Genomic DNA, 14,715 nt, shown 5'->3' with positions numbered 1-14,715 from the left:
ACACATTACACACACTTTCAAATTCCGAACACAAAAAGAGTGACGCGACGTAGACACGAAAATGTATTTTATGTGGAAAATTTGTATTGTAACATATCAAATATTTGATATACTTTCACACGCTGAATTCGTTTTACATCACTATACAACCAAATATAGTATAAATTATATGACTATTCTAGCTTTTATTAAAATAGTTTTCGTTATTTTAATAAAAGATAGAATATTAAGTATTCAACAAGCTTTAACATGGCAAAATGTATTGAAATTTTCTCGTCAACTTTGATAGTCAACTTTGAAGTTTCATATAAATATAAAAGAAAATTAAGAATTTTAAATTTTTCGCGTTTTTTTCTTTGAAAATTATATTTTCAGCGTGAAAATTATTTTTCTTTAATGAAGAAATCGGATTATGTATATATATATATATATATATGATATATACATGTCAATTATATCTTCTACAATCGGTCAAGTCATTCATTCTTTGCTCATTCATACTCTCTTTCTTTCTCTGTATCTTACATTTATAAACTTCTAATCGTCAGTCTTCAGGCTGCAGTCTGTCAACAATTCTATTGTCACTAAGGGCATATTTACAGGAGTAGGAAGTTGTTTGTTTAACTAGAAGAAGAGTTAGTTTTTCATAGTCACATCAAGTATTACACAATTTTGATGCTGACGTTATCAATGTGTAGTTTCGACAATGTCTTTTTCACGCGAAGAGCAGTTAAGCGAACTGGTGGATTTGGATGCCAACATTCCGACATCATTTTGCTTAACGCATATAGGATCTGTAAGAAAAAGAGTTATCCGTTATTCGATCCGTAAAATCTGAGACAGTTAAATTGGAAATTTGCTTTTCTCAAAAAAGTGTTTTTCTTACCGAATCGTTATCCCATCTCGTTGGAATAACTGGACGCAATCGTTTCACGCAGACTACCAAGCGCATATCCTCAAAGTCTGGATCGTTTGGTACGACATCGTGATAAGGCAAAGCGTAAGGCTCCCCCATAGTATTCTTGCCACCTGTGACACATCTTCTACACGCTTCCCAAAATACAAGACCAACAGAATACATATCTGCCATTTTGAACGCATCAAAGGATGATGTATTCAAAGTCTCGTCTAACACTTCTGGTGCCATGTAACGTCGAGTACCGACTCGAGTATTTGGCGCGATATCGATCTCTCCGCTCTCGCTAAAAAAAGATAAATTTCTCATTTTCAATTTGCATTCTAAAAAAAAATACTAATAATAAAAGATATATCTCTTAAATTCCTACGTACCTGATGTAGCGAACCGCCAACCCAAAGTCAGCTATGGCACATTCTCCGTTTCTCTTAACTAAAATGTTTCTGCTCTTAATATCTCTATGAGCTATTGCGGGTTTCCCTTGCGTGCCAAAGATTTCCGTGTGCAAATGTGCGATACCAGACGCGATCGACGAACAGATTGCTAGTAAGGCTTGATGATCTAGTGCAATTGTTTGCAGGTAATCGTGCAATGAACCTCTTTCGTGATAATCCGTGATCAGCAACATCTGAGTCCAAGAGCCAGTTCCTTTAATATCGGCAGCAATGAAGCCGAGGATATTATCATGTCTCATAAGGACAGTTTGATAGATTTCCGTTTCTCGGAACCAAGATGCCTCCTCTAATGTGAAGAAGACCTTCACTGCTACTTTTTCACCACCTCGCCATCTAGCTAACCATACCTCGCCGTAACGTCCCTTTCCCACGCACTGCGACATGGCTAATTGTTTCGCAATCGTCTGTTGTACTAAGAGTGGTAATCCCGAACCTGATCCACTGCTCTGATCTATGAAGTCCTTGAGGGTTCCTTGTGATGGCACTAGACATGGATCTCGTTCTTTCTTCCGGCATTTAAGATACACGATTCCTATCGCTATCGAGGCGATGACAAAAATCGCTGACAATGTTACTATTAGAATGATTAGCGGCACCCCTGATGACACGATTATAGGATTGGTATCCACGGTAGGACGGGACTTGTGAGTTATGTCGGGAAAGTGTTCTTTGTTGCATAAATTCGTATGATTACAGCACTTTATGCTCTTCTCTCGTAAGTGAGGAACTTGATTTCCCTTGCATTGCATGAAACCTCCTTCGGCGGGTGGCAAGCAACCGAATGACCATTCGGGAACGTAGTCTCCCTGCTCGGGGTCCCACACTTCTTCCACAGCGCTGAAACATTGCCCTCCAGGTCGTAAGTCGCAAGTCCCATTTTGCCTACCGTCTGGACAATATCCGTCGCAATAGCAAAAACCGCCCAACACTGCAACAAGAAAATCATCGACAGTATTATTAGACACTGAGTATGAATGAATCAATAGTGTATACTTGGAGAAAACATACAAGATTCTAATATTAATCGTGTCCAGTCATTCAAACATTTTATTTTTGAACATGATTTCTCTGAGATTAATATTTGTTTATAAGCAAGCCAAAGAATGGCAAAGTAGGAGATGCGTTGCTGTATGAAATAATATGAAATCAAGTGTGTTGTGCGAGATGCTAAATAACTTAATGATAATTGATATAAAGAAAGGCGAAACTAGGCGTGGGGTTGAGCGAATTCGAGAGGCTGTTTGACAAGTCATGAGATGTGTCGTGTAGGCGAACGATCGTCGTCGCATCCCACGGAGAGGCGTGCACCATCATAAAGAGAAAGGAGTGGTAGGTGCGTCCCGATTCGGAAATCGGGGATATCTTTCATAAGAGTCTCTGTAAATTGACGTAAATCATCGGGGACCGATAATTCTCGCTATTAAATTTTGTGCACGTATAAAAGCGCGATCAGCACACAAATATGATGAAATATATGTTAACGGATCATAGTGTTAATGGGTCATCAGTAAAAAGAAAATAATATGATAACAAATAAAAATAGAGTAAAAATCAGGAATGAATTAGGTTCTATAATCAGTATATTATAGAAAATAGTTGCACGTATGGTAGTAAGTGCTTGTATCACTAAAACGCATCAAAATTTAAGATGTAAACATAAAGAATATAATTAATATTTATACTTATATGAAAAAAATGGTGTTGTATTAAAAGTATTTATTATTTTAATTGAAAATAATTTTGTTAATTCAATATCATTAATAATGAGACAAATATATCATATTCTTGTTTTAATAAAATTTCGTTTCGTTAATATTGTTTTTAATATTATTTTTGAATTAACAAGATTATTTTCAATTAAAAAATAACGTTATTGATATTATATCATTTTTTTCAGTGTCTGAATCTTTCCAATATTATGAAAAAAAAAAATTCTCTTCAGATCGGTATTTTTCAATTCCCATTGAAAATATTTCTACTGTTATGTCATCTTCAATACTTATGATTTCATCAATACTTAGATACTCCAGTTGTATCAATATCATTTTGACTTTAAGCGAGACTTAAATCTCTATTTATCTCATTTTAAAGTGAAAAAGAGACAGAGAGAGTTTTAAGCCTCATTTAAAATTAAAGTAACATTGATGCGATTGCGCATCCTTAATTGTTTAACATTCAAAAGTCTGTTTATCAAATTTCAATTATGATTTGCAGTAACGTGAAGGATCCAGAATTAAAAATGGATCTCCGAAATGAATCTGACAGATCATAAAACTGGACGAGTTCGCCACAAGGCATCCGCCTCCGATGACCGATAACGGCGAATTCGATGCAAACATACGGTGTCACGTTTCTAATGAGTACAAGCGCGGCGGGACGATCGTCGCGGGACACAAAAGGAGAAAGAGGAAGAAAGCCTAGTGCGCGTGGAGACTATACGCTTATCTACCGCCTCGGAATTACTCTCTCGCGTGTCTATTTTACGTTGACCGCTCTATTTATAACCGACGAATATCTGGATGACGGATTCGATTCTTCTGTATTTGCAGAAGAATTCACTTTCTCTTCTTCCCTTTTCTCGTCAAGGGTGTCGCCAGAATCTTTTAACCAGAATCTTTTACTGATCTGTCTGACTCTATTTGATCCAAAATATAATTTATGTTCTTACTAGTATTTTATTTATTTAACACTAGAAGGACTGAAGCCAATTTGACTCCTCGCGAAATTCAAACTGATATAACTTTTTTCAATTTTGCTTCCACGTGATATCTTTTTGTGATTTTTCATCATTTGTCATGTTCTTAATTTTAGTAAAAAAATTTTCAATTTATATAAAATGGTTGAATTTTTATTTAATTGTCTACCTAGAAAGATCGTTGAAGCCAATTTGGCTTCTTTAGTATTAAAAACTATTATTTTTATTTTAATATTTTATACTAATACTTTTTATTTATTTCAAAATTTTTCTCTGGTATTCCATTACAGACTTTGTCTGTTCTATCTAAGATCTTTTTTCTATAAAAATTATTTATTTTTTTTACTTTTCAGATCTTTTTAATCATATTGATCTAAATTGATATGATCGTATAGTAAATTTGAACAAGCAGCTTAATTTTAGCACAAATCTCGAATAATTTAATTTCGAATTGGTCAATGAATCTAATGTTGAAAGCAGTGCCAGGGATTTGGATAAAGCGAAACGTGAAACCGAGATAGTAATAATCTATTAAATACGTTTTCTCTTTAGATCTAAAATTCTTTTAAGAAATCTATGTTGAGTCGAATTACATGATAATCTCAATCTGACTTAGCAGAATTCGACCTGCTAACTTTCAGAAAACCGTGCCTTATAATAGGGATAAGCATAAACAAGAGGTATAAACATGAAAGCAACAGCCACAATTCGCCTCTCCTTACATATCTGGAAGCAAAACGTAAATAACTGAAAAATACTTTGCTGAAAGTATTTTTCTACCTCAACAACATTCTGTCAACATGTACGACCGTCGCACGGATACTATCGCTGTCATGGCTAGCGAATAATAATGCGCAGCATATGAGAACACGCGAGATCTGGAAAAGAAATCGCCTAAGTGACACTTATATTGTGATATCGATCTCGGCCTCATCCAGATGGAGACAGTGGCGGATTTAGAGCTTCAGAAATCTTACGTAGCCTTTAAATTTAATTTTAATTAAATAAGTTATATTTATACCTATAACCGTTTCTAGTTAAACTTGTTTTCTTTATATAAAATTTGAAAAAAAAAATTCTACTGCATTTGCTGCTTATTTTAATCGTTGTATTCTACTAATTTTTAAAAATAAGCACACTGAAAAAAATTCTGATAGAAAATGAATATTAATCAATCATATCAATCAGAATTCTGGTAATTATAATTGAACATGATTATTTTGACTAGAATTCTAATAGATTTAATCAAAAAATCCTGATTTTCACTATCAATCTAAACCACTATCAATCAATGCAATCAGATTCTTTTTTTATAAGTGCATTTATAAAATTAGAGAACTATCGGGAGACTTAAAGACCAATGCATTAAAATTTCAAAACCACAAACTGACGACTATAATTTGACTAATCAATCTTAAAATCTTCCGTCAGCAACCTTGATCTTTAAACTTTAATATAGATTTATATATTCTGGATTATATAAAAATTTGAAAAATTACTGTGAAAGTTTTAACAACGTTTTTATTATCATAGAGGTCTCTCGGAATGTATTTTATTTTTTACAGATTTAAATTTAATAGAGACTTCATAATAAAAAAATCTGTGCCTTCAAAGTCTCACATTGCCGGATGAGTTAATCCGTTTTGTTCTGGTTGGTTGAATTATAATTTTCAATACATAATCTAACGTGGGCTTTAAGTTCGTCACACTATGTATTGCGAGATGAAATTCGGATCCGGATGCGAGTCATGGATCGTAAAATAAAGAATTACCTATTCTGTGATCGACTATTTGGATCCTTGGCTACTTCATTTTAATTGGCTAATCAATGATTCAAGTGATTCCGAATCCAATTCACATCTGCAATGCGTAGTGCAACGTGGGCGACCAATCGATGTCTTAATTTTAATCCATTTTGATCGGATTAAATAAATTCTGCAATTTGTAATCCTCAAAGGTTCTCAAAGCTTCCTTTTGCAGTTGAGGATTATAAATTGCAGATCAGAATCCATTTAATTGAAACAAAACAAAAATTGAATGAAAATTAAGATCATCTTAATTAAATTCTAATCTTTAATTCATAATTCTCAATGCGTAGTTTGATATGAACTCAACAATCGGGTCCCCGAACGAATGCTTATCAGTTCGACTACCACTGGCGAGAAAAGCCATAATGAACTGTTTAGAAAACTCGTAAACACGCGAGTATGTGTACGAGCTCGCGCGATCGGCCGAGAGGCGGTAACGCGCATATCTGCTTTCGTGCGGCTTTCGCGACGCAATCGGCGCTCGTAATCGCACGAAGGTTTCAATGAATCGCGCGAGACGACGCGCGACGTGCCAGCTAGTTGCGGACTTTATCAGCGTGGCAAAGAGCAGTATCAGCGATAGCCCCGCGCGTCTATGAGTCGTGCCGAATCGCCAAGTTCGCCGGCGACTCTAGAAATGCGGCGCAGCTATTTCGAAACATAAGACATTTTTTTTTTTTTTTAATAACGTTGATCATAATGTCGTAATATTCCGAGCTATAATGGAATGACGTCAAAGGTAATCGCATTGGAGAAGGTGCGGAAGGGAATATTTGTCACGCATATTCCCTGGGGAATAACCGATAAGCGGGCGAATGTTGGATGGTAAAAACAGGCATTAAGGTGATTGCAACTTATCGGAGATAATAAACGAAATTACTAATTTAAGTAAATGGAAAAAACAGTTCAGTAAATATTGAACGTAGGCTAACTTTGTGAGAGGTGATTTTGGTTTGTATTACAAGAGGGCATTGATTCCATGTTGAGTGATAAAATCATTCTGTTATCTCCTCTGTTATCGTTTTATCAATATTTAAAAGTCAATAAAAGAGGTACGCGATTATAGGGATATCTGTGTTTCTACCAGAACAGAAGTGTTAAAGTACATTGGGAAAAATTTCTGGTTGAGAATGAACGAACCAAAAGATTAATCATATAATCAATTAAAAGTATGATTATCTTTTAATTATAATTATAATAGATTCAAGAAAATTCTTGCTTGTTCCAATTTCAGAATTTCAATCAGTGCAACTCCTCTCTCATGTATCATCAATAAAATGATTTTATTTGATAATAAAGGAAAAGCTCTTTGATCTTTGATCTTATCATATTTTTATAATTCCATAATATTTATCTTATATTATTTATTATCGCGATGTGACTTTTAACTTTAATTATTCGCTCACCGGCTGAAGCGAGTAATCTCATCGAAGCGGCTCTGATAAAAGTTTGGTTGTTAATTGGAATTCTGATTGAAAACGACATCAGAATCTATTATAATTCTACTTATGAGAATTCTAGTTGAGATAATAAGAATTTTAATTGGTATGGTTAGAATTTTCTGATTTGTTCATTTTCAACCAGAAATTTTTCTCATATCCGTTTCTATCAATATAGATTAATTTTAACGAAAAAATTTTCTTTTAAAATTTACCCTGAAAATATGATAATTGTGATTACAATATAATATTTTAAAGATTTTTACCATGCACTTTAGTACAATTAATCAAACTTATTTTATACTTTATTATTATTAATAAATGAGATGTTTATGAATGAATGAGAGATTAAAATTCTTCGAAATAAAATGTCCCACGACTATCATATTTTCAGAGAAAAGAGTCTTTCTTAGAATAAAACTCTAAGAAAAACTTCTCTCCGTGTAGTTAACTTCTATCTTTTTTTAATTCTAAGAATCAGAAAAAAATGAAGAGTAAATTAAACTGAAGAGATTAAAGTTAATCTGCATGTGTAGAAATGGATATCAGTGTGGTATAATTGATATCGAAAAGGGCGACATTTCGGAGGCGTTATCGCAATGTAATGGCATTCGCGCTGGAAGCGTGCATAGGAAACTTAATACCCACGTCGCGCTGCAAATAATATCGTCGAGAAAAGCAGTGGGAACTCACGGACAGATTTGCGCGCGTAATCGTGATACTCCGTGATCATAATTTTCGTGGAAGGACAATCAGCGTGTATGTAATTCTACTCCGCAAACGTGCGGCGTGATTGCGAGGTGGAAATGCTCAGTCGATGCAAGAGAGACGTGATCATCTCCGGCGCGAATCACAGCATCCACGATTGTCGATCGAAAACTTCCAGCGAGCTTCAATTTTCGACATTACAATCTTCTATAATTACTATAATTAGTTGTTAGCTGCGTTCAAATAAAGTAACTTTGCAACTGTGAAATTCTTTAATATGATTGATGTTGCCCTTCGCTGAAAAAATGTTTGGTTGATTATACCAATCAGAATTTCCTGGTTTGTCCATTTTCAACCAAACATTTTTTTCAGTGTTAGTTTCTCACTAGATTTAAGTGTATAAATCAAAAATATTAAAGAATTATACAACAATTATTAAACACAATCATTGAAATTGATTTAAGTTTAAATAGCTATTTGCTTGTTTCTAAAATTCATTTCTATCAACGTAGATTAAATTTGTTGCGTGAAAACTTGAAATTCCAAAAAATTTTGCACTCAAAATAGGATAAATACACAGAAAAAAAATTTTCACTTTAAATGGTTGAGAATGGACGAATCAGAATTTTCTGGTTAAATTTATTAGAATTCTAGTTGAAATAATCAAAATTCGAAGATACAATTTTCTGATAAAATTTATCAGAATTCTTATTTTTACCAAAATAATTATATCAATCAGAGTTATCTCAACTAGAATTCTAGATTTTTATCAGAAAATTCTGATTCGTCCATTTTCCATCAGAATTACTATTTAATTCAGACTATTTTTCTATATATTTGAGTACAGTATATATCAATTTCGGCGGATAGTACTCAGTTGATAAAAATGCACATTAGAAGGAAAAAGCGATTAGAAGAAACAAAATCCATTAAACCTCGATTAATTTTTTAAATAATCTATTTGCCGATTCATAAATACTATCTATCTATATTAATTCGCCTTTTTCATTTTGCCGCGCAAAAAAATGTTTTCGCGCATCTACAGCCTCGAACTCTGGACCCACCGAACATGGGGCTTTTTATTCCAGATTTAAATTATCGCGGCTCTCATTAATCATTCTTTTCACTGAGAACTACTACTTTGTTATTCAGATCAAGCGTGCGTACACGCGTTTTTTCTTTGCTTCTTTATCATATTTTTTTTTTTTTTTTACATATTTCGACAGATAATATATATTCTCTTCAATCCTTGGTTACAAATCTCTATCTGATAACGGTCGATATGTTTCCGGCATTGCACTTGAAAAAGAGTTCGTTGCATTACGAGCGAGAAGTCACATGTTACGAAACAGCGTATTTTTATATCCCGGATACGACTCGCGCGCTTGCATTGAGAAAGGCCGCCTTTTATTCGCCTTATTCATCACGTACGCACGATGTACACGCGCGATGTCCTTGCGGGGTCTCGCGGAAAATAATCGCGTACGTCATACGTCATATGCGACGTAAGAAAAAAGAGAGAGAGAGAGAGAGAGAGAGAGAGAGCGCAGCGCGAGAGGAGAAAGGCAGAGCGGATTGAAACAGACCCGCGTTTTCAGTGCAAAATTACTGCAGACTCCGGCAAGGGAAAAGGAAAGGGACAAGTATCATGTCTCGCTGAAACGACGTTTATCCTTTGATGTATTTCGAGCCCTATGCACGTGCTCGCTGAGGCAACATAAACAATCTCTCCATTTCCTACGGACAGACAAATGCCGTCCCGGCATCTTCGCGCCGCATTTAGCGCTGAAAGTGCTCAATTGCGTTGCTGCGATTATTAATGTCCGTTTCTACTAATCTAGATTAACTTTAACCTCGGTTCAACTCATTCTTCATCTTTTTCTAGTTCTTAGAACTACAATGAGAAAAATATCTGATAGTTGAAAATGGACGAACCAGAAAATTCTAAAATTCGTTCATTTTCAACTAGAATTCTAATTAATTCAATCGGACATTTTTCTCAGTGTAGACAAAAGATGAAGAGAACCAAGATTAAAATTAAACTATATTGGTAGAAAAAGACATAAATATTGTAACTGTAATTAGACATCAATGATTGTGAGAGATTGGAGCGTTTTAGAAAGTTATTGTTTTTAATTCAATATTTTTTCGAAAAGCGCAAAAAATATCGGTAGCTTCAGTAATAACAGTAATATTTCAGAATATATTTATCGCTGATTATTTTTATTCTACTATCAGTCTTGCAATAATTTTTTTCTAATGTAATGGGATCATAAATTGCTTACTCTGATCAAACTTCAATTAACTTATTAAGATTATACTTTTTTGTTAAAGTGGAAAAAATAATTGAGATATTATCTTCTATTGTTTCATATATGAAAAAAATTTGATTAGGGAGGAATTATATATAATTATAAATTTTGCAATTGTGCTAGTTGATCATCGATTAAGTTAACCGGAGTTTCATCACAACCACTCTTAACGCATGAATGAATTTGATTACATATATCGAGATATCAGGATATATTTAGGACGCGTGCTTTTCATTTCAATATTAATGCGTTGTAACTGTTGATTATTCGAAAAACAACAACATCGTAGAAATTTTTTAAACTTCTGATGAAACTAATTGACTTTTGGAGTCATCTGTAAATATTTTCTGATTATATAATTGAGTATATAATTGAATATATAACTGAGTATATAATTTTTATATTTATCTATTAAAATCGACTATTGTGATAAATATTGACCAAATCAATTCCAATCTAAAATCATAATCAAACTAGGGAGATTAAATTGGAATTTAACCAATCAAAGCAAAATTAAATTTGAAATTGTTTTTTTCTTTTGATTGGTTAAATTCTATCCAATCTCAATCTCTAATCTGATTGATGACAGCTTATAGTCCATTTCAATCAATATAAGATTAACTTTAATCTCAATTTAACTTAATATTTACTAATTTTTAGAATAATACACTGAATCGAGATTAAAGTTAATCTAACAGAACTTGATTTAAAAACGTTATAAAAAGATTAAAGAAGCGTATCGTTGGATGGAAAACACCTTGGAGATAATAAATATTTCGTAGTTTGAAACAATTGAGACTATTAATGTTTGACAAATAACTACAATAACATTATAATCATCAATAGCAATGATATTTCTCAAATAATTCACAGTCATACTAAGAGATCACAAAATTTATTTATAATATATTTCACTGAAATAAATCCTTAAATACAGCAAATTAAAATTTTATATAAAATTTATTTAGCAAATAAATTATCTTTTTTTTTTAAGAATTAATGAGATATATTTCACAAAAATACATCTAGTCATTACAAGTTTTTTTTACAATCAATGAATATCGAAGAAAACGTCACATATAACATTTATTTGCGAATATTTTTCAACCTATTCTCAATAAACGAGAAGTTTGAAATGTGTTCTCGATATGTAAACAAATTCTAGAAAATCTTTAACTGCATGTCGCTCTTCATGTCGCAAATATATATCGAAAATGACAACATACAGAAGAAAGTCAACATCTTTTCCATAATAAGGCTATCTGAAGCGAATGATTTAACTTTCCTTTCGTCATAAACATCAAATATGATCGCTGCGTAGATTAAGAAGGTATTAAAAAAAGCAACGGTCATACGGTCGCATCGCGTTTCAAAGGGTTAAAGTCTGGTGTCGTTGTTGCCGTGACGGCGTCATCCCCCGTCGATACAGAATCGCGCAGCAAGATCGGTCAGTCCAGCATCGGGATCTGGACCCTACGATCGAAACACGCAAAGAGGGAAGCCCGTGAGAAAGCAGAGAAAAAAGAGAAAGAAGAAAAGTGGAAAAGGCGTCTCGCGGAGAACGTCGACGAGAGACGGCACGAATTCTCAGCATCGCTGGTATTTCAGTCTCTAACGTCGGGAACACAGCTAACCTCTCATCTCCGTCTCCCTCTCCTTTTCTCTATTCGTCTCTCTCTCTCTCTCTCTCTCTCTCTCTCCCCCCTCTCTCGTTCTCGTCTCGTTCAGACGTAAAAAAGTACGGCCGCGTGCTATGTTGAACGGCGCAGAAATTCCACCGAGAAAACGTATCAGTGGGAGAACGTTTGATTTAATTGCAAAGGAAAAAAAGCTACTGAGCGCTGTAAAAAAAGAAAATTCAATTAAGTCTGTTCGCTTGAAATTCCTAAAAATATTTGCAATTAAAATGAGAAATATATATTAAGGCGTTGAGGAGAGAGAAAACGAAGATGCTGAGTGCAAAAAGTGCAAGCAGACCTATTACTGTTACAAAAGCCGGAAGTGCTTTGTAATTAAAGACATATGAATGTTTGACAAATAATGATGATAAAACAGAATCGAGAAAAGTACGCGATGCACGGAATTATGAGAGTCGCGAAACTAAGAAGTGTCACACGAAGGTATTGTCGATCGCCGTTGCGTCGACGGAGTTTCCCCGTATCTAGGGGTGTTTCCTCGAATGTATTACTCGAAGGTAAAAAGAGTGCGATACAATCGAGGGATTCGAGGGCGCGTCGAACGACGATCCTTCACGATGATGATGTTGGTTAGTCTTGTGTTTCTCGGCTGTCAATTCAGCCTGGTTTTATAACCTTTAGGCCTGATTCTGCCAATGTAAGATTAACTTTAATTTCGATCCAATTAATTCTTTATCTTTTCTTAATTCTAAGGATTAGAAATATTTTTATCTTCTTTTCTTAATTCTTAGAATTAGAAAAACAATAAAGTTAAAGAGATTAAAATTGATTTTACATTCGGTAAAGCCTTATTATATCCATTTCTACCAATGTAGATTAATTTTCATTTCGATTCAACTAACTTTATCCCTTTCCAGTTTTAAGAAATAGAAAAGATGAAGAGAAATTGAACCAAGATTAATCTACATTGGTAGATAGGACATGAATGACAGTAAAGATATCATTACACTATTTTATCACATACAATAAAATAAAAAAAGCTGCGCGACAATGTGATCGTTATTATCGTTATTAAAAATTTCAGAATAGGGATTCAGAAGGGAGAGAGACGGAAGTCGACGGAGACGCGAATGTGCGACGAACGCGCGGTTCGCGGAGGACCGAACCAAGGAGGAAAAGGCGAAGAAAGAGAGAAGAGAACGGCGATCAGGTTGAAACATCTGTGCGGCAGAAGGCAGAAGGCGAGCGGCGCAGGAACCAGGGCGATCGTTTCGCGCGTCGCATCGCGTGGCCAGTCCGCATCCGATCGATTCTCTCTCGCGCGCGGCCCGGCAGCGACGGGTTACAAACGTTCTCCGCGGCCACTTCGCTTCGCTTCGCTTCGCCTCGCCTCACTTCGCTTCGCCTTCTCCGCTGCCGTCGGCAGCAGGCAGCATCTCGCGTACACACAGAAGTACACACAGACACATACACGTACGCACGCATGCATACATACACGCGCGTAACAGAAACGCGAACGTACGTACGCATGTTACGACGCGAATCGAGCGTAGCGCGTCACGTAAGAGGCGGTTGTACTCACCGCCGAGGTATCTCGCGGCGAGCACTCCCAGACCGAGCCACAGACCATATTTACATCCGCCCGAGTTAGCGGAGAGCGCAGCCATTTTCTACTTTCGGGAGCACATACTTCACTGTGACGTAGAGCGCTCCGCGTCAAGTCGCAAGGCGCAGGCCGACTCGCTTCGGCCGTCTTCGCCGTGAATCGGTGGGGGCGCGTCGCCGGTGGTGGGACGAAGCTTCGTGCGTCGTCGGCATCGCCGACGGAGAGCGACGACCGACGCCGCGTGAGAGAGCGAGATGATGTTATCAGGAGGGATCGGGGCTCAGGTCTGTGCTAAGGAACCTCTTCGCCTCTCGCTGTCGAGAGTTTATCTGATCATGTGGCGCGATAAACAGAACCGAGAGACGCAATGACGAAGTGACGAGAGGTCTTTGGTATTAAGTCGGCTTACGCGATTCTTCGCGCGTTGCGATGCAGAATGATTTTAAATTTTATTGGTTTTAACTTAATCGATGTCTCGATTTTATCATAAAAGTATGACTTTCTAATTGTCAATAAAAGATAATAGTTCTTTGGATACATAAAATTTAATGCTGCAAACGTCTTTTTCGGATGAATTATATGTGTGTGTGTGTGTGTGTGTGTGTGCGCGCGCGCGCGCGCGCGTGTGTGTGTGTGTGTGTGTGTAGCAGATAGCTATATATGTATATAAAATTGCAAAGCTAATCAATCGTATATTACAAGTTTCCTTTAAAAATTAATGAATGAAGATATTTATAGAACAAGATGATATTTTTTAAAAATTTATTATTAGTGGTAAGTTTATATCTTAATAATATTGAAAGATGGCCTTCTTCGAATCAGTCGTAGATAATTGTTGTATCATTAGATCATAGTTTCGTGAGTCACTCTATATATGGGATTGCTATACCGATGATAAGAAAAAAATGTTCGGTATTTTTACATGAACTACAATTGCATGTACAATTGCGATAAAATAATTATAGTTATAAGCTCTATTTTTTTTAATTATAGTTATAATGTTTATATTTATATGTACAAAGCTGTTATAGTTATAATATTTATATTTATATGTACAAAGAATATATTGCTGGCATCGAAAATGTGATAAATTGTTATAAATTCTAATTAAATTATAGTAATTGGAATTATTTTTCCTT

At 35.2% G+C, this 14,715-nt stretch overlaps 1 protein-coding gene across 1 annotated transcript; it reads right to left on the bottom strand.

Annotated features, from left to right (window-relative positions):
• Nucleotides 1-473: 473 nt before the first annotated feature.
• On the bottom strand, nucleotides 474-13,650 carry LOC108686184 (bone morphogenetic protein receptor type-1B). The gene is made up of 4 exons (XM_018191328.1): nucleotides 13,553-13,650; nucleotides 1,291-2,299; nucleotides 887-1,202; nucleotides 474-794 (listed from the first exon to the last, which is right to left on the bottom strand). Exons 1-4 carry the CDS (start codon nucleotides 13,635-13,637, stop codon nucleotides 663-665), a joined length of 1,542 nt encoding a protein of 513 aa, XP_018046817.1. The 5' UTR covers nucleotides 13,638-13,650; the 3' UTR covers nucleotides 474-662.
• Nucleotides 13,651-14,715: the final 1,065 nt, after the last annotated feature.

This window comes from Atta colombica, unplaced genomic scaffold (assembly GCF_001594045.1).
Source record: "Atta colombica isolate Treedump-2 unplaced genomic scaffold, Acol1.0 scaffold166, whole genome shotgun sequence".
Taxonomy (NCBI): Eukaryota; Metazoa; Arthropoda; class Insecta; order Hymenoptera; family Formicidae; genus Atta; species Atta colombica.
Note: the sequence above shows the minus strand (reverse complement) of the source record. Positions and strands in the feature narration are given on the sequence as shown.

Excerpts from the sequence above, each read along its gene's own strand:
- LOC108686184 (XM_018191328.1), bottom strand. The coding sequence starts at position 13,637 with ATGGCTGCGCTCTCCGCTAACTCGGGCGGATGTAAATATGGTCTGTGG. Across the intron at positions 2,300-13,552 it reads CGCCGCGAGATACCTCGGCG|TGTTGGGCGGTTTTTGCTAT; the intron begins GTGAGTACAACC and ends TTCTTGTTGCAG. Across the intron at positions 1,203-1,290 it reads TTGGCGGTTCGCTACATCAG|CGAGAGCGGAGAGATCGATA; the intron begins GTACGTAGGAAT and ends ATCTTTTTTTAG.